Here is a 24,979-nt window from a genome sequence, read left to right on the forward strand (position 1 = left end):
AGCCAAAAGTCATTCAGAATCACATCTGGTTGGAAGAATGGGGATAATTAATTTTGGTTAAAAACAGACAGTAATTATAAAGTAATGAGCCCAGCTTTCTTACATGATTTGTGAACTATCTCTGAAAGCATTCCAAAAAGTGTATTTTGAACAATGGCAGCATCATCTTTATTGCAAGTATGAAACACTTCTCTGGGATTATGTTCTCTGGATGTAAGATGTTTTTGTGAATTTGTTGCTAAAGTCTCATTGTTTCATGCATTTTGATTTGAAATGACACAGACTCCATAGCTATGTGCTTAAATAAATGGTTAGCAACTTTTCCCATTCATCATTTTAGTGTCTCTAAAAGGTTTTAAACTGAAAAGGATGCTGTTCTAATGATTCTTTTCTTTCTTCCCTTCTGCTTTTTTTTTTTTTTTTTTTTGGTCTTTAAAGAAGGAAATGTGATATAATGGGTTGCATGGATTTAATTCTACTTTAATGTTGATACACTGTCATGAGCCATCAATGCATCCCATCTGTTACTTTGTGTCTAAGACTTGGGATTTATGTAATGTGAGTGGCATTAAAAAAAAAATTAGAGCATGGCATAGCGAGAAGCAAAGCGTTCACATTCACAATCATTTTTGGTGTGGGAAGGAATCCTGGTTTTAGTATATACTCAGAACCCATTAACACAAGCCTCAGGGGATGTGGTTTGAGAAAGACCAACCCGTTTCACATTCATGTCCTTACTAAGGAAGCTGGAGCTGATTCACTTGCTCAGTAATAGGCCCAATGCTCCATTCCTTTTCTTCGAGATAAAACATTCCCCCCTTTCCTAATTTCCTAGAGTTACTAAATTGAGTCATCCTTGTCAGTGGAGAGATCATGAACCCCTGTGACCTGGTTCAATACTGCCACTTATTGGCTCTGTGACTTTGGCACTCGGTTAATGTTTTTGACCTTCAGTTTCCCATCTGTTAAAATGGAGATGGTAATATCTACCTTGTAGGTATTAAGTAAATTAACCTTTGAAAAGTAACTAGTATGGTGCTGAGCCCATAAGAGATGTTCAGCAAATTATAGCTATTGCTATTAATATTATTTATAGTGACTCTATAAAATGTCTCCTTTAAAACAGGAAGCTAGCTTGAAACTTGAGCCCCAGGCAACTGATATGATCAAGATACAGACAAAGAAGGCAGTTTGTCTCCTGGGCATAACTTTAGGAGATATAGAGAAAGGGCTACCCCTGCCTTTTTTTCTCAGAATATACAAAACCCTACTCCCTCTCATATGGAATTAATACATGTACTCATGGTCACACAGGCTTTAGCAATTCCTGTGACAAGATTTAGGTGGAGCAAACAATGGAAAGAAGATTTTAAGGGAGCAGCTCAGGACTGAGGGGAAAGGGGAAACCATACTGGAAAATAATGACTTTTCAAGCATTTTTGAAGCAGGAAAATGTTAATTTTATGACCACTGCCCTAATTGTTAATGTAGTTAACCTTGCCTTGCAATGATGAGGCTGAGATCGTAGGTTATTGTCATGTAGAATCTAGGTGTAGTTATCTGTGCTTGGTAAAGATGTAAGAAATGGAAGAAACATCACATATGGTACATGCTCATAATGAGACATTATATAACCATCAATAATGATGTATTCAAGAATATTTAATGATATAGCAACATATCATAATATACTGACATATTATATATGCAGTTTGATATATGTGCATAGAAAAATGATCAAACTGAAATGCATCAAAATATTCATGATCGTTTCTAAACAGTGAAATTCTACATGATTTTTAAATTTCTTATTTATGCTTTCCTGTACTTTCAGAATTGCCTAAAATGATTATGCATAATTTTTGCTAAGTAGTAAAAAAATGAATATTAAAATATGAAGAACAGAGTGAAATTGTAATGCTGGAGCATATAGAATTCAAAGACAGATGGTTTAAAGGTGGGGGGGGGTAAATGTGTGCGTACATGCTGCTGCGTAGCTGAAGATGAGCATCTCACCAGTATGAGTCTTCATTTCAGGTATCCAGTGCTGCAGATGCCCAGACCCGTCTCAAAAGCCACATGTTCAACATTGCCATTTTACCGCAGACGCCTGAGGCACCGAGACTCTCTCTGGGATCATCTCTCCATATGACCGTGAGTTTGGCTTATGATATCCGCTGATGGGACTTGATGGAGTGTCCTGATTGTGTATCCAGTGAAGTCCTGGCCCAGAATGCAGACTCTGGGGAAAAACAATTCCAGCCCTGTTTACACATTTCTCAAAAACTTAAAACTCCCACAGTGGAAGGAAGGTTAGGTGGAATCCATCTCAACCTTCCACCCATTACTGATGTCCTTGCTAAAGCATCCCACTCACAGGGCCTCTCTTACGTACTTGAAGGACATTTCAGGCGTATGTCTATTTAATCAACACCATTGGGATCAGCCACTCTTAAGTCCACCTAGCGAGGGAGACTGTTTTTCCATTTTGCAGAAGCCCTATTAGAAGTTTCCTTTCCATTAGAAAAGCTTCCAGGAGAAGGTGATGTCTAGGCTAAATCCAGAGAGATAAGTGCAAATTAACCAGGTGAAAGTTGTGGGGACAGGGTTCAAGCAATGTGGAGGTGATGGCAAAAGACACAGCCAGAAGTAAAAAGGAAACATGCAAAGAGTCAGGGGGGTGAGGGAATAGGACTGTTGGGAAAATACAATTAGTTCAGTAAGATTAGAAAAATTAGGAAGTCAGAGGAGACAAGCTGAGGATGCAGAAGTCGGCTGGGCTGGATCACAGAAGGCCCTGAATGCTGTGTGTGAAGGAGTACGTGACATGGAAAGGTCTGAAGTAGGGTGACAGATAAATTAGTGCATGAAGCTTAGTTCAGAGAATTAGCAACTCCACAGTAACCCTGTGCCTAGGCATATATAGTGCCAAAACCCCTTGTCGAGATGGAGCCACAAGCATATTAAGGTCTTGTAAATTAATTATTATGCATCCACATTTCAGTTAGACCCATGTAATTACACTCTAAAGTAGCGTATCAGCCTTGAGCCACAACAAAGGGAGCAGCTATAGTTTCAGAAATTATGGGTCTGGGGCATGGCAGAGACATAAAGGGGGAACTAGAAAGTTCTTAATGACTAGCTGGTATCGACATTTCCACCATAAACCGTAATTTAAAGAAATCATAATTCAACAGCACTATAAAGTCTGTAATTCATCATTCTGACTCAAGAAACTTGGATCAGAATTTTCTCTAACCTGTAAAGAAAAATATGCATATACACTTCTTGCCAAATGCTAATGCAGTGTTATTTTGAGTTTAGAGGGGGGAAATGGGCCAGGAGCTGTGAAGACAGTGCCTTTCCCATTCAGTTGCTGTGGCCCTCCAACGGGACTTTGCAAGTCACTTAATCTTTAGGCTCTCAGGTGGCCTCTTGCACATTAGGTCTGTCCAGTGTGACTTAGAATATCTCCAAGGTTCGTTGACCATAAAATGTGATTAGTCTACTCTTTCAGTCCTTAAGATATACACAATTCATATTTATTTTGACACTAATTTGGGGTATTATTCTAGAAATTATAATCTGTGATAAAGACATATTCAGTGATTTGAACTTATCTAAGTACACATCTTGCATAAATTTGGTAAATAAATTATGAAGCATCTGGTATGTTCATATGGGTAAGAGGGCCTTGCCATTTATTCAGCCATTCATTCATAAATATTTTTGAGCTCCTAATTTATGCCAAGTGCTGTGATAAACATTGTAGATTCAAGGCAAGGCAGTCTCTGCCCTTATGGAACTTAGAGTCTAAAAGGGGAGGCAAGAACATAAATTACATGAATGACAATACAATGATAAATGCCACGACAGAGCACGATATGGGAGCAAATGGAAGGATACCTAATCCAACGGCAGGGATGGGGAGTCACGGAAGACTTCCTCTAGAGATGTCCTGAACTGTAAATTATCTCTAGACCAGGACTCTCAAACTTCAGCATGTCCTGGAGGCACCCACAGAGTTTGTTAAAACACACATTGCTGGACCTCACTGCCAGAGTTTTCTGATTCAGTAGATGTGGAGTAGGGCCAAGAATTTGCCTTTCTAACAAGTTCCTGGGTGATGCTGATGGTGCCCTGAGGAGAACACTTGAACAACCACTAAATGTAGAATAAAAGTAGGGGGAAGTTCATCTCAGATAAAAGGAGCAGCAGGTGAAAAAAGATGAAGACACAGGAGAACATGACAGGTGTGGGGGGATTGCAGGTGTTCAGTTGGCTAGAGCATAAATCCCAAGGTGAAGAAGAAAAAAGAAATGAAAGAGTCTTAAAGATCAGCCATCAGAGTTTGTGTTTTATTCTGAGGCTGTTAGGGGAATCAGGATGTTAACGGATTCGTAGCAGGATGTTGAAGGCTTCATAGCAGTTGAATGGCATGAACAGATTTGTAATTTAGAAAGGTCTTTCTGGCTGCAGGACAGAGAACATCCTGGAATGGGGCTAGACAGGAAGCAAAGAGGCCAATCAGTGAGGCTCTCCCAGTGATCGAGACCAAGAAAGGGTAGTGGTATGAGACCAGTGCAGTGGCAATGAGAATTAAGAGGTAGGTCGAAATTAAAAGATATTTAGAGACTTAATAGCCAATTAGATATGGGAGGAGGGTAAAATGCCCAAGTTTCTGAATAGAGTGCCATTCATTGGCATAAGGAGAATATGAGGACTTTAAGAATGGGAGTAGGAGTGAGAGACATGATAAGTTCAGCTTGGGATGTGCTTATAGAGTGTGCCTATTAAGGACAGGTGAAAGCTCAGTAGATATTCTGGGCTGGAGTTAAACCTTTGAGAATCATCAGTGGCAGGGAGTAGTTAAATCCTTGGACATAACTGAGATAACCTCAGGAAGATTGTGTGGAGAAGCAACAAATCAAATACCTGCCTAAAGTGGAAATTTATTCTGTGGACTTTCTGTAATTCTGTTATTCATCAAATCTAAGATCCTATCAATGGAATCTTATGGTTTTGTTCATAGTACTCATCAGACATATGCATACATATATACATATATAAGATACATATATGTATGTGTATGTATAATATAGACAAAAGATACACATACGTGAAATATGTATACACATAGGATATATGTCAGATTTGGGCAAGGAGATCTGAAAATATGCACATTTACCAATAAATATTATAGCTAGACAGTATATAATTTATTCTGGAAATAAATTATAGCTTCACATCATATCATAGTTTTCCAAGTGATCGTTCACTGTTCAATTAGTGAATCCTTGAGGGCAAAGTTTTGAGTAGTTAATCTTGATATTTCCACAGCATCTAGCACAATGTCTTATATAAAGTAGGTGCTTAATAAATATTTGTTGACTAAAGGATTATTTCCTGACCTATTCCACATAGCTAATAACTCCCTACACTTTCATCTTCAGATCCAAATAACAAATCAATCATACTTGCACACAGATGCACTCACACATTTTGAATAACATATTGCCAGTTCTTCTTTTGAAGGAGGAGTAAAGTCTATTATCTTTCAAAGTGTAAGATAGGGTATTTATTATCTCCTTTTTCAGTTGGGCAGGTTACACTACCAGGGTTGAGTTGCCCCAAGTCAGCACTTGAGGGAAAGATCTTGAACAAACCTTGCTTTCCTGGTTTCATTTGTTTCTAGAGTGGTTGCTGTAGCAAGAGTTCTCTTAAAACCACTCATTGAAGCCAGTTGTGATGCAGTTGGAAGGGTTGATTGCTCTTGTGGTGTATACTCAAGTCTGGGCATGTTCCACTTGTTTCTTGGCTGTGGGCTTCTGTGATCACGCTTTTTACTTGAGACCTTTCAGGCACTAATAGAATTACTATCTTTAATCTCTGACAGTGTTTCTTTATCCTTGGAATTCCTGTTGTACTTCATCTGAGCCTTTCATGCTACTTAACTTTTTCTACCTTAGAGTTTTTTATGTATGTATCTTATCTTCTTTACGACTTTCCTCTACTGAAACTGGAACACCTTGAGGGAAAGGTTTATGTCTCTTTCATCTTGAAGCTCCCGCAGCTCTTTCCTTGATAACTTGCACAGAATAGGTTCTCACTAAATATTTGCTACATGAATATGTGAATTAATTAGTTTCATTGTCCTAATTGAACCATGTGAAAAAATGATTTCTTGTAGGACTTTCATTTTACTTATCTCGTCTTGCTCATTATTCATGAGCATCTAATTTCCTGGGTCTGGAATAGGCTTTTCTGTTTTGGTAGAATGACAATTGATAGACAATTTGGTAGAATAAAACTGGTCTTTGTTTAGTGGAGGTTGGGATAATAATGTTGTCTATAAATCCTGATATGGAAGTTTAAAGATTTAAAACTTTGGATGACATTGAAATACAGTGGAAAATATTCCAAAAAATTGTTGATGAAGTAGTTATAGAAAATGTTCTTATTATTTCGTTTATTAGCTTAATCTTTTCATAATGGTATTTTTCATTCACTCAAATTTTTGTTGAGCAATTCCATGTGCCACACATTTTTCTAAGTGCTTGAGGTCCATTCATGAGCAAAGCACAATTCCTATTCTCATGGAAATCACATTCTCTCGGGTGTGGGGAATAGACAATAAGTAATCAAGTAAATATGTAACTGATATATAGCATGTTAGTGAGAAAATAAAATAAAATAAAATAAAATAAAATAAAATAAAATAAAATTAGTGAGAAAATAAAATTAGTGGTAAAATAAAAAGTAGATTGGGTCAAAAGGGATTGGGAATGTAGAGACGGGGGCAGGGGTAGGAGGCAGAAGAGACCAGGGTTGTAATTTTCAATAAGGTGATCCTGGTGGGCTTTGTTGAGAATATAGGATTTAACAAAAGACTTCCAGGAGGTGAGAGAAATGGCCCTGCAGATATCTGAGGGAAGAGCATTTCAGGCCCAGGGAACAATTTCTTCAGAGGCATTGAATTGGGAGCATGATTGGATGTTCAAGTAACAGCAAGGAAATCGGGGTGGCTGGAGCTGAATGTGTGAGAAACTGAGTAATTGACATGAATTCAGAGATGTAATAATTGTGTGTGTGCTGGAGGGTGTGCAGATCATGTAGGGCCTCATAACCTATTGTAGGGACTTAGCTTTTATTCTGTGTGAAACGGGGATCCATTGCAAGCTATTGAACAGAAGCTTAACTTCCTTTTTCAAAAAGGATCACTCTGGCTGCTGTGTTGAAAGAGACTGGGGACAGAGGGTGGCAAGAGGACAGTTGGGAGGCTATCATTGTGGTGATCCAGGTGAGATACTGTGGCTCCAAGGAGGGTGGTGGCAGTGGAGGTGGGGAGAAGCCTTTGGGTCCTGAATATATTCAGAGGTAACATGGGCATTATGAAAACCATTTTTCTGTAATCTTTTATTGACAGATATTTTAATTAAAAAGTGTCTTCTGTAATGATTTCTATGAAATTTAATCTCTCATTTCTTAATACATTTAATAATAAACATTGAACATTCCAAATAACCAATATTCAAATTGATTAGACTTTGATGTCTCCACTTCAACATTACTTTCTTCAGAGAATCAAGTCCTTACTTTTTCTACTTACTGTCTATTTCTATTAAGCAAAGAAATAGTATCAATGAATTCCTTAATGGGATATCTGTTTTTTTGGCTGGAACATATTTCCCTTTTCATAGCCCTTTGCCCATGACCATTCTCTCTTCTTAGCTTCATTGGTTTAGGAACATCAAGGTTTTCAAAACTATTCTAGTAACACTCTGATTATTTTCAGTTATTCTGATGATCGGCACTAAAAATATACTGAGCCTACACCTTTTGTCTGAGTACTTGTGGGCACATGTATGGGCTGTAAACACATTATATAGGGCAGATACTTTTTATTTGTTTTCACTCATTTTACTTTAGAGTGAGAGACCAGCTGCTATTTGCCAGTCTTATCTTCTTTGCTGGTTACATTCCAGACCTGAGCAATAGCCTGAAATAGGACACTTTACTAGCAGGGGATTGTCCTAACCTGCAAATGCTGCCTCTCCCCAGGACAAGTGTGCCTTTGGGCAATTACAAAACAACTGCAACCTTCAATCTTTTCTTGGTTAAAAGGAAGAACACCACGCCCTCTGCCCTGAGTGTTAGGGACCCCTGCTTAATCCTTTCCTAAACGGAGAAATTCTTTCTGAAAGAAGCAGAGTTTCCAAGAGCAGGGGACCATGTCAAACTCTATCCCACCTTCAGAGACTGGATATGTTTGTTCTGTTTGCTCCGTTTGATGACAGTATGCATGACCCAGGCAAAGGACCCCTGCTCAGACTAGTTCTCCCTTTCTCCTCTCCACTCTGTCCCCAGCCCACTGTCATACCTGGTCATGGGAGTCTGAATCTCTCTTTTTTGTTTTTTGAGTGAGTCATGGATGAGCACAGGTCAATGGACAATAAAAGCTACATACATGTCGACCCTTTAATTAATATTTGGCTTATTGAGTCTTGAAGGCTAAAAATGAAAAGCAGTATCTAATTCTGTTGAATAGCAGAATGGAGACAGAAATATTGGCTCTCTTAATGTACTTAAATAAACAATAGTTCTTCAACCTCTGAATACAAATGATAAGCCTCTTTTGGTGTTTTAAATGAGTTCATGTCATTTGAAACCAGGGATCACCACAATTCCATTAGCCAACCCAGGAGAGGAGGGGCAGGATATACTCTGAAGAATCTCTTGGAACCAAGACTTAAATCTCTCATCTGGGTCTTCAAAACTTCTGCCAGATGCAAACTTAGCCCAATAAGTTAGAGGAGAGATGTGCTGAGCCAGCTGTGAAGCCTTATTTTCAAACTTGTTCCACTGAGAGTTTCAACCTAGGAAACAGGTGACAAATTGAGACTCCCACTGCTTGCAGCAACGTAAACCTGGGGCGAGACGCAGGGGACAGAAGAGACAGGATGTGAGAAGACCTGACGAGCTCTATAGAACCGTGTGAGGTTCCTGAGGCTGGGGCAAATCCGCAGAACCTTCTTTTGAACTCAAGGAGAAAATTTTGTTATGGGGTGGCTAATTTAAAATTATGGGCTAATTTAAAATCCCATAGCAAGTTTCTGGTTTTTTTTTTTTTTTTTTTAATAAAGTTTGGTTTTGTCTCTGGCTTTTGTTTGTATCACTTCCATTTTTCCTTCTTCCTCCTTAAACTTTCATTTAGGCTCGGGAAGACCGCCTGACAGTGATTCAGCCTCATTCCCTGTCTTTTGTAAACTCTGAGCGGCCAAGTGGAAACATCATATACAATATCACTTTACCTCTACACCCAAATCAAGGTAAAATGTGTACTACATGGTCTTGAGTAATGCTTTTGTCATCTAGTTGTTGGCCAGTCTTAAAAGTTCTGGAATTTTTTCTGTTTGTGTACATAGAGATACTTGTTGAGCTTTTAAGCAGTAAAAAGCATTGATACCCCTTGTTTCTGTCCCCTGAGCTTAGAGTGAGAGAAGGACAGAAACACTGTAGTCAGACAGATGGAGATAAACATGTCAGCTTTGGTATCTGCAGAACTGCACTACAGAACATGGTGTAGATCTGTGTTCCTGTAAATCCGTGTCACTGAATTGAACCTCCCCTTCCATGCACAGGCAGAACTGGACAAAAACAGGCATTATCTATAGGGACAGAGCCTGGTGAGGTGAAGACAGATGAGCAGACCAGAAGGAGCATGTGCTAAGAACAAGGGACTCTGCAAGAGAACCCCAAGAGTGCTGAGCACACAGAGTGTAGTTCCTTTCCCCAACCGGATAAGTCACTCCTCCCATAGGGAACATGGAAATATGGAACTATAGTCAGAGGAGAGGGGTATCCTCCCATCATTCCCTAACCTTTTGAGCTCTTAACTTTAGGCCTAACGAATAAGCCTATGCCCAACAGAGGTGTGGCTTTCCCTCATGGAAAGAACAACCCAACCCTCTATTAAGTCAGTTGTGCACCCACCTCTGAGGCTGCTCTCCCAAGACCAACCACTGTCCCAAATGTAAGCCTCTCACATTATCAAATCCCAAGGAGAAACTGAAGTTTGTAAGTTCAATCTCACTGCTCTTTTGATAAAGTACAAATAAATTAGAATCTAAAAGTCATCCTTCCCTCTTTTTAAGTCTGCTAAGTCATAGCTAGCTGTTCTTCTTCCATTAACAAAGTAGAGATGGCATTCTTTGAGACCTGCAGTCTGGGCTGTCTTCTGTAGAGTGGCCGTAGGTCTCTCAGCCTCTCAGAAGTCGAATTAGTTCAACACCAAGCTTCATGTGTGCCCTCCTTGTAGAGAGTTAAAGGGATGTGAAAGGTGATAACACCTGTTCTGTATCCACAAACTTTAGAAACCACAGGCATATCTGCAGCCCCTAAAGCAGTTATCACTAGCAGAGAGATAATTGCAGAATCTAGTTCTTAGTGTAATCAACATTCATGTTACTGCTGTCAAAGATCATAACAGAGACTAAGGAATTTCTGAAGGAAAGAGTATAGACTGGGAACATCTCATTATAGCCTCATTGGATACCAGTCAGCCATGTTGGTTTCTCACTGACCATGACTTTCAAACATGAAATCAAGTGAGAGTATCTCCATAATTATGGTTCTATGTCTATAATTTTTGGAGAATTACTTGGTCTAAGTTACACTGGGGACAGTAGTTTGCATCTTACTGTGGTTTATATACAGTGAATCCTAGTAAAGACTCTATTTGGGTTTCAGATTCACCCTTTTCTTGAATAACTGGAGAATAATGTGCAAAGAGCAACCTGAAGGCTAAAAGACTCACACCCATGGGAAAGGCAGACTGTATGGCCCTGTCATTCACTCAGTCACCAGAATTATTGTTGATGCTCATGCTGAGTCTCTCTCTCTCCAGGGATCATCGAACACAGGGACCAGCCTCACTCTCCTATCCAGTATTTCACGCAGGAAGAGATTAACCAGGGCAAAATCATATACCGACCACCTGCTGCAGCCCCCCACCTCCAGGAGATCATGGCCTTCTCCTTTTCCGGTAATGCTTTCTTCTCTGTCAGGGTACCCAAACTGATCTGTGTGGTTCTTCATGGCAAGCTTGTCCTAACTCTTTCCTTGGTCCTTCTGTACAGCTTGGTGACAGAGCAGTATTCAAAATCGCTTGAGATCCACCAGCCTATGCATAGGTTGGTCTCAGTTCATCCTTCTTTTCATTTATTCATGCATGCAGGCATACATACATACATACATAGTGAATAAAGATTCAGTAAATCTTTATTTTGTGCTTTCTATGTGCCAATCACTGAGCTATGCTCTGGAGAGATAATGGTGAGCAAAAAAGACATGTGGAGCCTGTTGTTGGCAAATTTGGAATCTGGGCCTGTATTTAGACATTGATCAAATGATCCCAGTGGTGAATGTATAATTACAAACTGAGATAAGGGCTCTGAAAAGAAGGAAGAATGTTCACTGGTAGTATTAAACATTTTAACAAAACTGACCTGGACCGAGTACTCAGTTGAAGCTTCCGCAAGGAAGTGTTGACAGTTAAGGGATGTGTATAAGCTAACTAGGCTAAGTGTGCATGTTGGAATAGTTGAGAGAGCATTCCTGAAGGAAAGATACAAACCCCACTTTGCAGAGGCCCTTGGGAGGGAGATTACAGGGCAGTTGAGGGCACTGAAAGAAAGCCAACATGGAATGTGGAAAGCCAGGGTGGAGAGGCAGAGGCCCGACCATGGAGGACCTGTAAGCTGTGATAAAAATTTGGGTCTTTATCCAAAGAACAATAGGAACCTGGTGGAGGGTTTTAAGATGTGGGAGGGGGAAATTTTCATAAAGAACCCTTTGACTTCAATGACATGAATGGATTTGATGAGGTCCAAGTGGACAGACCTGTGGATGAGGGAAAACTAGCTTGGAGGATCCTGCAGTACTTCAGGGAAGTTTCACAGAGAGATGAAGAATGCAACCAAGCTTCTGGGATTAAAATCAGGATTGACAGAAGGCACCTTTTGAAAGGAAGAGAAACTGAGCAAAAGAAAAACTGAGTTAATAATTAAAGCCAGTGTATGCCCTTCCACTAAGCCAGGATATACTTCTTTTCCCTTGATCCAGTAATTAAAGCTGCTGACTATAAAACATGGGTTTTGAGTCCCTATCCCTAAATATTTCTGTGCCTTGGAATGATTCTAAACATCTTGGAATCTGTTTCTTTATAGTCTTTAAGATGCATGTACCATACAATATGATTAATATAGAGTGATATTTTTATATAATAGTTTTATCCATACAGAACAGCTGGTGATTTCTTATGGTAAGTTGAGCATAGGTTAAATATTTTTGGATTACTTTTTTAATTGTGTTAAACATAGAAAGTAATATTCGTTATTATTTATGTTAGTTCACTAGTCCAGAAAATGGTTAGCTTCTCAATTAGATTGAAAATCTCTAAGGACACGGATAGGTCTCGTCTCTAAGGAGCATCCCCAGTGTTTTGTAACTGGGTAACTAATAGCCCATGAAAATGTTTATGGTTCTCTAACCTTGACTTTATAAGACAAACTTTATTTTAAAAAAAACAAAAAACAAAAAAAACAGGATACTCGGGGATTAAAGGGAAAGAAAACATGATACCCAAGTTATTTCAGTGTCCATTATACTTGCCTGAGCTCCTAGAGCCTCTTTAGGGAGAACAGAGGCCATTTTGTATAATCTGTGGGATAACTGCCTTGAGATAAATCTCTCATACTGTTACAGTGTTTAAATCAATGTCCCAGTCAGTACTCAATTCTACAAAGGAATTGTCCCATCTGAGAGCCTTGTCAGTGATATATGACATCACCCACGTTCACTGATTTTTAGGATTTTATGTACTGATGAAATGGGATCTGAATGAATGTATTGTAAATCACTATAACTGCTTTGATATAAAATTATTGAACTATTCAGTTCTTTTTGTTACTTAAAATTACTGCTGGCACCATTAAATACGACATAACATGAACAAAAGACCTGATGATTTTCCTTAAATCAGAATAATTTAGATTAGAACATACTTTACTTTGCTAATCTCTGCGCCATATTTTATATCTTACCCCTCTGTCCCTGACCCCAGAATGTTTAATATACCGATTTTCTCTCTTGCACTTTCAGGTCTCCCAGAATCGGTGAAATTCCACTTCACAGGTGAAGAATTTATTCCCAATTTTATTAGAACATGGTATTTTTCCTTTCCTTGTTAGTTCTTTATTTTTGCTCCTTCATCATTACTTTTAGCTATTTTCTAAGGACAACTTAAAAGTTACATAAGACAGAGTTTTTCTGAAGTAACCATATAGCTAGTCAAATGGTAATAGCTTAATCTTGTATTCATAAAAAAATTAAGCCACTAAGGATGCCCAAAATTAGTGTTGTTTAAGCTGCATTTCAACTTGCCCTAATATCTATTAAAAAGAGGTAATAGTGGTTAAAAGCGCCAATTCTGGATCCAGACTGCCTGGAGTTCAACCTTCTCTGGGCAAGTTTCTTAACCACTCTGCCTGAATGTCTCATCCATAAATAAGAATAATATAATATCATATATTATATATATATATTATATGTAAAATATATATAGTGCCCCCAGAACAATGACTGGCACATAATCATCCTTATAACACAGTTCTACTCAGCTAACAAATAGTGTTTGTATTTATTCTTGAATGCCTTGCTCTTGGAAGGAAAAGCCTTATGACCCAGAGATTGAGTTAGGAACCTATGTGGTGAAGACCTCACATACCAGTTCTAGTTCATAGTAAAATAGAAGCTGAGTGTCAGTAAGCAAAAGCAGAGTCAGACCTAGTATCTATGCTGGAGCAACACAGGAACAAGCTCTATTGTTTAGGAAAAGAGTGAGGCTGGTTGACCATGAATAGCATCCATAAACAGCCATTTAATTGTGATTGATTATTCCATTCAAATCAACCATCCAAATGTCCTGTTGCATTTCATGTAGGGATAAATCTTTTGGGAAAGAATGCTACCTCCCTCAGACTCCCTTCTTTTCTTCTTTATGTTTTAAAAATCACACTTGAATCAATAGTAAATTTCAGGGTTATGTGATTGTTGATATGAATCCCTAGTATCAGCTCATTTCTAGTGGCAGGCCTCTAGATAATTCATAAAATCAACAAAAACATTGATTGTATGATTATAACAGACTATATGTATAGTCTTTTATATATATTAACATATTATAGTATTTTACAAAATATTTTAAAATGTAAGTTGTCCTAGTCAATGCTTACAACAATATTTCAGGGAGAAGTATTATTTTTAACATTTTACAGCTAAGGAAACGAAGGGTCATTGGCAGTAAGTAATTTGCCTAAGTTTTTACCATTGGTAAACAGTAGAACCAGGATTTTAATAATTTTAATTTAAGTTTCTGACTCTGAGTCATGGACAGTGTATTATTCAGGGTTTTCCAGAGAAACAAAACTGCCAGGATATAAATGTGTGTGTATATATCACACTGATATATAGAGGGAGAGAGAGTGAAAGAGATATGTGTGTGTGTGTGTGTGTGTGTGTGTGTATGTATATAAATATGTAAGAAATTTGTTATTGAATTGGCTCATGTTACCATGTGGATCAGCAAGTACAAATTCCATAGGGCAGGCCACAAGTTGGAAACTCCCAGGAGAAGTTGGCTAGCTAAATTAGAGGCAGGAATTCTTCCTTATGACTTTTGAAATCCTCGGTTCTGGCTTTAAGACTTTCAACCGATTGGATGAGGAGACTCCCCTCATTGCTGAGAGCAGTCTCCTTTATTGATTGTAGATGCAATCAGCCATAGATGCAATCAACTGACTAGAGATGTTAATCCAGCTACAAAATACCCTCACAGTAGCAATCAGGCCAGTATTTGCTTGACCAAAGAACTGAATACGATAATGTAGCCAAGTTGACACGTGAAATTAACCATCACAGATAGTTTAGTCTGATCTGTGTGTACGTTGATCATGAAAAACGTGACATAGTAGTAAGCCAATTTGGTTTCCAAATTCACCAACATGCCGAGGTAAAAGCTGAGTCTTGGAAACCAAACTGAAAGCCCAAGGACTTCTCCCAGGACTTTAAGTTAAATGATCCTTGAACCTCTTAAACAAAGTAAAGGAAAGGACCCTTGGGCTGATCTTAAATTAATTTATCTTGTTTTTGCCTGAGGTTCCTGTTTTTGGAGAAAAGCTTTTGGAAACTAGTAGAAAGAAAGCCATCTCCTTTAGGAGAATTTGTGAGAGAGAATGTTAAATTGAGCAGATAAAGAACTAAGGCAGCAACAAACCCAAGCTGCTGACATTAACCCATAGAATAAAGGAGAACAGCTCCTTTGGTTAATCAGCTGAGATGAGAGGAGAGCTGATATTCCTGACCTGGCTGGCTGCAAGACAAGCAGAGACACAGAGAACTGAGGCGAATGGTGCCCGCAGGAGGCATCTGTCCCAAAGAGGCAATTTGTTTCTCAGAGAAATCAGAAAGCATTGTTTAGAGAGAGGGCTAGACTTTAATTGCTGACATTTCGATTGTAAGTTCTTATGTTTGCTTGCAGACTGCTGTAGAGTGATATCTGTTTATGTAATATGCCACCAGAAAATAGCTTTTCTTCCACATACTGACAAAGGCAAGGATATGCCTTGATAACACTGAACAGTTGTGTGACTTGGCCAAGGCTCTTTTTTTTTTTTTTTAAGTCACTATTTTTTTTAATCTTCATTTTATTGAGATATATTCACATACCACACAGTCATACAAAACAAATCGTACATTCGATTGTTCACAGTACCATTACATAGTTGTACATTCATCACCTAAATCAATCCCTGACACCTTCATTAGCACACACACAAAAATAACAAGAATAATAATTAAAGTGAAAAAGAGCAATTGAAGTAAAAAAGAACACTGTGTACCTTTGTCTGTTTGTTTGTTTCCTTCCCCTATTTTTCTACTCATCCATCCATAAACTAAACAAAGTGGAGTGTGGTCCTTAAGGCTTTTCCAATCCCATTGTCACCCCTCATAAGCTACATTTGTATACAACTGTCTTCGAGATTCATGGGTTCTGGGTTGTAGTTTGATAGTTTCAGGTATCCACCACCAGCTACCCCAACTCTTCAGAACCTAAAAAGGGTTGTCTAAATTGTGCGTAAGAGTGCCCACCAGAGTGACCTCTCAGCTCCTTTTGGAATCTCTCTGCCACTGAAGCCCATTGCATTTCCTTTCACATCCCCCTTTTGGTCAAGAAGACATTCTCCGTCCCACAATGCCAGGTCCTCGTTCCTCCCCGGGAGTCATATTCCACGTTGCCAGGGAGATTCATTCCCCTGGGTGTCTGATCCCACGTAGTGGGGAGGGCAGTGATCCCACCTTTCAAGTTGGCTTAGCTAGAGAGAGAGTGGCCAAGGCTCCTTAAATTTGAGGGCCTTTCCTTTCCTCATCTGTAAAATAATCATGTGGAATTATCCCTGTGGTTCCTCCACTTAAAAAAAAATCAATGTGTAACAACAAAAATTAAATAGCATTTTTCAGTGATTTATTTTATTTAACATAGGAGCTCTTAATCTTAGCCTAGATACCACAGACCTCAGAGATTCCTGAATCCATTGTAATTTATGGAAAAATTTGGACATATGCCCCAGAACCTCCAAAAGTTAATAACCGTCTATCGTTATATTTGATGATCCCCAGAGAGGAGAAAGTTGAGCATAAGCAAAGAAGCAGTGACGATAATTTTGACATTTGCCTGAATGACCAGAGCCATAAAATTTTCATTCCCACATGGATGATGGTTTCTCTCCCTCAGTATGGCCATTTCACTAAACATGGAGTGTACCTTATATAATCCAGCCATAGCTTTTAGCTCTGTTCTCAAGAAAAAGACAAATCTAAAACCTGAATGGAATCATTACTAGGAGTCACTGAGCAATGCTTTACTTTGCTTAAGATGTCAGATTTCTATTGACCTGTTACTAAGTCCAGAAGAAACTGAGGAAAGACATTGGTTCCTCACAACCAGCCCATCTGCAAGCGTATCATGCAGTTAAAATAATGAACAATCCAGTTTTCTCAATAGCTGGGACAGATAAGCACATTGATCAGTGGTGGTGCAGGTATTCTTCCAAATCTGGCTTTTAGAGAAGGAGGAGTGTATTAAGGTCTGGGAAGGCAGAAATAAGAGTCAAGGGTCAGGCAATTCTGCTTTCATTTTCCTCAGGTGATCAGTGTTCCCTCGGATGCCAGATAGTCCAGGGAAATAAAATCTTAAGGTCACTGTTTTAGTCACAAAAGTGTCTTCTATTTATAGCATTGTTTCTAGTGACCAGGGGAAAATGGGTCTGCTTACTTCCAAACAAATGCCATCAGAGACATCTGTATGGATATTTTCTGTCCTTTTTAAAATTTTTTTTTTCAATGAGACGTAGAAATGCCATTTCTTAAAGAGATTTTGTGAAAGAAAATTATTTCTCTGGAAGAATAGGGAATGAATTGAATAAAAAATATTTCCATAAATAAAAGACTTTACTGGCATCATCAAAGACAGCATATTTTGTCTTATTTTTTCTTTCCACTAACATTTATCAGAAAGATCGTGTTGTGAAACTAGCTCTTAGAATAGTCTTTTCCTTTTGGGTCCTTGACCAAGTAGAAAAAGCTTCACTTTTACCAGAATAGCTCACAGTATCCTTTGTGCGGTTTCCATTTGCAAGCATCTCCTCAAACTGTTTGGGTAATCTAAAAAAGCTTCTGGCTATATATTTATGGAAACAGCCTGAAGGTGACCAGACTACCAGTTGATTTATCTATCTGAGTGTGTTTATCCTTTCTAGTTTCGGATGGAGAGCACACAAGTCCAGAGATGGTCCTCACCATTCACTTGCTTCCCATTGATCAGCAACCACCAGTGTTCCGGGTGACAGCTGCAGTGCTTGAGGTCAGCCCAGGAGGCAGAGCTTCTGTGGGTAAGAACCGAGAGCCTGAAAGCGACATGGCTGTGGCCATGAACCGTATTTCGACAGCAGTCCCTGTTTCAGCTCTTCTTGATGGTTGCCAAACAGAAGTGACCTCCTCTTCCACAAGTTGCTTGCGTTCTCAACTATACCCTTCCTTCTGCCCATTTCTATGCAAATAGAAGCAGCATAGAGGGAAGGAAGTAAACCCTTCAGAGGCCAAAACTCAGTGATGGAATACATCACAGAATTTATTTTCCAGCCTCCAGGAGTTTGATTTGTTGCCATCACTAAAATATAAAGGAACAGGGAGCAGGGAAGAGAAGAGAGGGGAGCAGGTTTCAATGACTGCTCTTGTTTATCTATTTAGAAATTAAAGAGTAACAGGAGAAATGACAGATCACAATAACCTTCAGAAAGTTGTGAAGAGTTAGAGTTGGCCCTATTGCTTTGTATGTGATTTTATTTACTTGTTAGTATACTTGCTTTTAGAAGTCTATTTGTTCTTTTATCAAGAATTTTTTAGTAGCAATCAATGGAAATTGTAATGTTTGTTAGGTATCCTCTACTAGCTGCTTATCCAGTTTCTATATATGGGTTTTTCTCTAAATCTAATTATCATCAAGCTTATAACAAGCCATGTAGACAAAGATGACTGTCACTTTCACCCTATTCCTCACTTCCATGCCAGCCATAGAAGCTATCATTAAAATAACTTTGCTTTTGTATGGATTCAGAATTAGGAGGAGGGAAAAAAGAATGAAAAGCAAAAACAGTATATGGGAATATTTTCTGGAAGAAAACCTACTCAGTAGGCCAGGACTGACCTATTTGTGAGCTTCCCCTATGCCATGTGCTCATTTGTATGAAAAGGTAAAAAAAAAAGGGGGGGGGGGTGTCCTGAAAACGGAACTACCAACTTGTAAGTGAAATTTCGGAAGAACCTACTTATAATTTGGGAATTGATTTCATTATTAGTTTCCATTCTCTTGTGACTTAGTGGAATTAAATAGTGCTTTCTGGTAAGCATCAGACTACCCACAACATAACTTCCAGCCTGGACTGCGGCTTTAATGTATACAGAGTATACCGTTTTTAATGTACCCATTCTCTGTCACCATGCTTTATTCTCCTGACTACAGGACTTCGTTTGGTAATGAACGATACTGACACAGCACCTGAAGAACTCTCCTTTGAGCTTCGGAAACCTCCACAGCATGGTGTAATCCTTAAGTACACAGCTGAGTTCCAAGGTCCCCTGGCTGCAGGTAGCTCACTCTGTCCTTGACCTGTCCTTGGAGAACTTCATGCTCCGCAATCTGTTTTATGTGTTTCAGACAAGAAGTAAAAACTAATATATCTATGTGAAACTCACTATGAGGAGATACCTGAAAAGGAAAAACCTCTAGCGTTTTGCCCACTAGTCTAGATAGCTGAGACTTCTTCCTCTGCATCCCTCCTAACTCCTGCAAACTGTGAAGCTGTTTCCCCCAATTGTAGGTGAAATTGGTAGACTTCTGAAACATTGAGTAAATGCATTTAGAACTCCACATGAGGTGGCAGCTGACACATTTCTATCATTTGTCCTTAGTTTGGTTTGTGAATCTTCATGTTATTTTTGGCACTGTGACTATGACAGTGTTAACTACATGTATCTTCACCCATTAAAAAAAGGAACATTTTTTTAAAAGAATTATATTGGCGATGTAAGTGTGCAGTAATGTGAGCAGCCTTCCAAAATAGTATTTATTGTGCTTTCTCCCGATCATGAAAAATAATGCATGTTGATCATTGAGAAAGCACTGAAAAGCACAAAGAACACTATTAAAATCTAATTTTTAAAATAATCAGTCCTTATATAGCAAAGTGAATATTTTTCCTTTCAAAGCAGTCACCTTGGGATGCTATATAATTCATCCAACAATCTGTACTTTCTCAAAACCTTTATGTAATTCCTTTGAGAATAGTAATGTATTCTGCAAATCCCTGATGGGAGCAAATCTTTGCCCTTGAAGGTAGATTGAATTTTTAAGAACAACCAATAGGCATTTAAAAGTCAAAAAGGCAGACTTTTAAAAATTTACTGAACAAAAGAAGTATATTAAAATAGATTTGTAACATCCAAAGGTAGTTATTTTGGGAGTATAATAGTTATAGTTCAGTTTCTTTAACATAATATTTAACATCCAAGATATTTATTAAAACTTATTACTTCTTTTAGGTGTAATGCTACTAGAATGAGTAAAACACAATAACATAATGTTGAAAGATAAGGCTTAGAGGATGAATGCAGAGAATGAGTAAATTTTTTAAAATCATTACATAATGCCAATTTTTAGAATCAATGATCTGTCAGAAAATAGAGTTGATATAACATCCAAGAAGATAATTCCTTAACTGTGCACTGTGGAAATCACTGGGTCCCTTGGAGCTAAGAGGCATTTCTCGTGAAGAAAAGCAAAAACAGTATATGGGAATATTTTCTGGAAGACAATGTACTCAGTAGGCCAGAACTGACCTATTTGTGACCAAAGAAGTTTAAGATTCTAAGATTCTAATAAATCCTACAATTAAAAAAGAAATAATTTTAGTTGTGTTTAACCTGATTTTTCTGAAACCTATCTGACCTTTAAACGTTTTTCACACAACACCTATCAAGTCTATCATGAATTGGTATTCTAGACCACATAGTTGGGGTTTCTAAATTCAAGTGTATTTTTCAATTTTTAGATTGTTTTTAATTAAAAAATACCTTATACCCTCCACCAACACTTAAAACAAAGACTTATTATAACGTCACTAGGCATAATTTATTTTCTTAATGTTTTCCAAAAAATTTTTAGTATCAATATTAGATTCCAGAAAAGCTATCATTAAAAAAAGATAAAGGCTTGTCCTTTATTTCTCTAAACTTGGAATGATGAATGGCTTTTATAGGAGGCAGATTTTGGCTCAATATGATTAAGAACTTTTTTTGAAAACTAATTAGAGCTGTCTGCCAATGGACTTAGCTACCTTGTAAAACAGTCTCCCACCTTGAGAAATGTTGAGGGACATGCTAAATAATCCTTTTTCAAGGGTGGTGTAAGGGGAATCCTATAGTGAGTGGGTAGGTGGTTGAACTAATTAGCTTACAACTCCCAGAGTTTATGATCCTATATGTACTTTGAAATCCTGAGAACAAAGGTGCTATGTAAATGAAAAGCCTTATTCCCAGACATAATCGGTATTCCAATTTGTTTTATTCTTGAAAGGTGACACTTTCACATATGAAGATATTGAGAAAAATGCTTTGCAGTATATGCATGATGGCTCCTCTGCCCTGGAAGACAGCATGGAGATCTCAGTCTCAAATGGCATTACAATGACAACAATGGAAGTGAGAGTGGAGGTGTCACTGTCAGAGGACCGAGCTCCTCGGCTGGCTGGTGGTTCCTCTCTGAGTATCAGGGTTGCTAGTAAAAGCACAGCCATAATTACAAGGTCACACCTTGCTTATGTTGTAAGTGCTTATGTTTGCTCTTCTTGTTCTTCACTGCACTGGGTTCACTAGATTTCATACTGGGCTGATTAGAAAGCAGTGCCATAGCTGAATATTTGGGGTAGCAGGTACATGGCTGTACAAATAACCTTTTCCTCAACTTTCCTAAAGGTCTACTCTTAGGAGTAGTTAAGCTGTTTTTTTTTCTGGATTCTCCCAGTGTCTCGCAGGTAGACAAGTAAATGAGCAAAGCTTAGATGAAAAGGCAATGAGCATTTATAGGGATGGCTAGAAGTATTCAGCAAACAGTGCCAATGTCAGAAAAGTCCAAGTCCCTGTATTTTAAGCTCCAACCACAAATTATGTCTAATGGGAATTTTAGGAAAAGAGCGTTTTAGAAGAAATTCCCTGGTCAATGGCAGGTAGGTAATGGTGTTTCATGGCCCACTGAGGGGAAGTCTACTTTTTATAAGCTTTGGTTTCAGGTTCAGCTCTAAACAGAATACTGGGGCACCCCTTTGGTGGTGTCTCTCTACCCCATTTCCTAGGAAGAATACTGATTTGCTCTCTATCCTATGCCCCGAGAGAAGCAGAATGGGTAGGGAACAGAGGGTAGGGTCAGGGACTCGGTTTTCTACCCCCACTCCAGCCCTAGCTTGTTAAGTGATCCTGGGTAATTAAATTCATCTCTTCATTTCTTTGATTCTACGGATAATTAAAATAATTTTATTTTGCAGTTGTGTTTGTGTAAACAGATATGTATAATGATAAGTTTTGATAATGCCTTGAAATGAATGATTCTCTGAATGCTAAATGATTCTTAGCATTCAGTTTTTTTCCTTTACTAATCTTAAAATTCCAACCAATAACCTGGGCTTTAAAAAAATGCTATATAGTTTTAAGTAATCCTTTTCAAAGCTGAAGAGTATGGCTATAAAATCTGCTCCTGAATAGTAACATGTAAGATAAAGAATTGGCCTGGGAGCCATTGCTTTTACACAGATTTTCCCCTCAAATTGCCTTTTCTTAAATTATGGGAAACTGCCTTCCATCCTGATTCATCTCATAGGTCCAGTATAGCTCCAGAACAACTTTGATTTTGTTTTATTTTAATTGACAGGTGATTTTTACCATAGTCTATGGTCTTTTGAATCTTATGAAATCTTGAATTCATAAAAATGTTTGAATACAGATTTAGTCAATAGTTCACCAAGGCTTGAAAAATGTTTGACAGACCAAAATAGCACTCCAGGAGCAGTTTCTGTCCATTAGCTGCATATTATTAGATGCATCTCAAAATGCAAACCCATTGGCAACTGAACACGTATTTTAAGAAATTGATTGAATGTGAATTTGCCCACTAGAGCAGAAAGACACCAAAAGAACTATTCTAGCCTGCTGAAAGCATAGCATACATTTTAAAGACTTGGCTGAGTTACATAATAACTTTCTCTGAGGACTACAGGAAAGTTTTGTAGTTAGTTACATGGGAAGGTTTTTGCAGGTATGTATAGTCAGTTATTTTGAAATGAACACCTCGGAAGATTGAAAAAGCCTTCTGAAATCCTGTGTGTGAATGAGGGAGAGTTAAAAGAGTTAGGAGCACGTGAGCCTGTTTTTCAATAGGGCATCATCAACTGGACAAGACTGACATGATGTTGAGGTAGACTAAAAGCAAAAAAAAAAAAGGAATTTGTTGTGGGGTTTGCTTCTTAATGGTAATTTTACATATATACAGTATGCTGTGCAGTGCAAGTAAACAAGTAGGGAGAGACCGTGGGTTCTGGAGTTACAGTGGATAGGTTTTAACCCTAGCTCACTACTTACTAGCGAACTCTCTAAGCCTCAGTTTTCTCATCTGAAATAAGAGGAGGATGAGGTAAGATTAATTTTTTCATGCAATTTTACTAAGATATATTCATGCACCATCCAGTCATCCAAAGGGTACAACCAGTTGTTCACAGTATCATCATATAATTGTGCATTCATCACCACAATCAATTTTTTGAACATTTTCATAGCTCCAAAAAATAAAACTAAAAATAAGAATAAAAATAAAAATAAAAGTAAAAAAGAACACCCAAAACATTTCATACACCTTTTCCCCCCCTATTATTTATTTACCTTTTGTCCTCCTTATTTCTACTCATCTTTCCATACACTGGATAAAGAGAGTGTGAGCCACAAGGTTTTCACAATCACACAGCCACATCATGTAAGCCATATAGTTATACGATCGTATTCAAGAATCAAGGATACTGGATTGCTGCATATTCTATTCTATTCTAGCTATTCTAATACACTAAAAACTAAAGATGGATATCTATATAATGCATAAGAATAACCTCCAGAATGACTTCTCAACACCATTTGAGATCTCTCAGCCACTGAAACTTTATTTTGATTAATTTCTCTCCCCCCTTTTGGTCAGGAAGACTTTCTGAATCCCATGATGTGGGGTCCAGGCTCATCCCTGAGAGTCATGTCCCACATTGCCAAGGAGATTTACAACCTTGGGGTTCGTGTGCTATGTAGCAGGGAGGGCAGTGAGTTTACCTGCTGAGTGGGCTTAGAGAGTGAGGCCACATCAGAGCAACAAAAGGGGTTCTCTGGGGGTGATTCTTAGGCACAATTTTAAGTAGGCTTAGCCTCTCCTTTGTAGTAACAAACTTCATAAGGGCAAGCCCCAAGATTGAGGACTTGGCTTACTACAATGGCAGTCCCCAGTGCTTGCGAGAATATCAGGAATTCCCCAGGTGGGGAAGTTTAATGTTTCCACAGTTTTTCCCAGGCCCTCAAGGAGACTTTGCAAATACATTTTATTCTTTGCCTAAATTACTCCGGAATGTACTGGGGTTTCACACTAACCTGTAAAAACCAACCAGATCTCACCCCCTATTCAAAGTTCCATGTACTTACCATTCAAGTTAATTTATATAGTGTATACAGAAAATATAGATTTTGCACCAAATAAAGATCTCTTCCTTTGGTCTCACACAGAAGGGGAGAGTTTAAAACACAGTCAGTACCATCCTTTTCCCTTTAGTCTGGTTTACCTTAGTTTTAATCAAGTTCGTTTCATTCATATCTCTAATTGAAGTCAGAACTCTTTTTCAGCTTTAACATTTGCTGTATGGGGTAATGCTGACATTCATAGCTACTGAACTCTGGCTCTGAGTCTCAGGTGTCACACAGATACCCAGAGTTCCAGGGCCCAACCAGGTCATACACAAACAGCTCAGCATCTCAGAATTTAGAGAACCATTACAACACATGAATAGATGTGACTGCTGTAAGAGCTTACAATCTAGAAACCTTTACCATAAGCCTTCCCCTGAAAACCTATCCTCTCAGATTCAGTTCTCAGAGTTTGCACATTATAGCTAGTCCATATTAGTGAGGCAGTATAATGTTTGTCTTTTTGATTATGGCTCATTTCATTCAATATACTGTCTCAAGGTCCATTCACCTAGCTGCATACCTCACAACTTCATTTCTTCTT

At 38.4% G+C, this 24,979-nt stretch overlaps 1 protein-coding gene across 7 annotated transcripts in view; it reads left to right on the plus strand.

The window, feature by feature from the left end:
- The window catches only part of FRAS1 (Fraser extracellular matrix complex subunit 1), a 474,784-nt gene that overhangs the window by 345,386 nt on the left and 104,419 nt on the right, over window positions 1–24,979 (plus strand). For all 7 annotated transcript variants that reach the window (XR_005215891.1, XM_037830061.1, XM_037830063.1 and 4 more), the window contains 7 exons: window positions 2,038–2,154; window positions 9,215–9,329; window positions 10,907–11,044; window positions 13,162–13,194; window positions 17,877–18,008; window positions 19,139–19,264; window positions 21,251–21,498. Coding sequence is in view for 6 of the 7 variants with exons in the window: in XM_037830061.1 (XP_037685989.1) it covers window positions 2,038–2,154; window positions 9,215–9,329; window positions 10,907–11,044; window positions 13,162–13,194; window positions 17,877–18,008; window positions 19,139–19,264; window positions 21,251–21,498 (909 nt within the window). In the remaining variant the exon portion in view is untranslated. The remainder of the gene's footprint in view (window positions 1–2,037; window positions 2,155–9,214; window positions 9,330–10,906; window positions 11,045–13,161; window positions 13,195–17,876; window positions 18,009–19,138; window positions 19,265–21,250; window positions 21,499–24,979) is intronic.

Source organism: Choloepus didactylus, chromosome 3 (genome assembly GCF_015220235.1).
Source record: "Choloepus didactylus isolate mChoDid1 chromosome 3, mChoDid1.pri, whole genome shotgun sequence".
Lineage (NCBI taxonomy): Eukaryota > Metazoa > Chordata > Mammalia > Pilosa > Megalonychidae > Choloepus > Choloepus didactylus.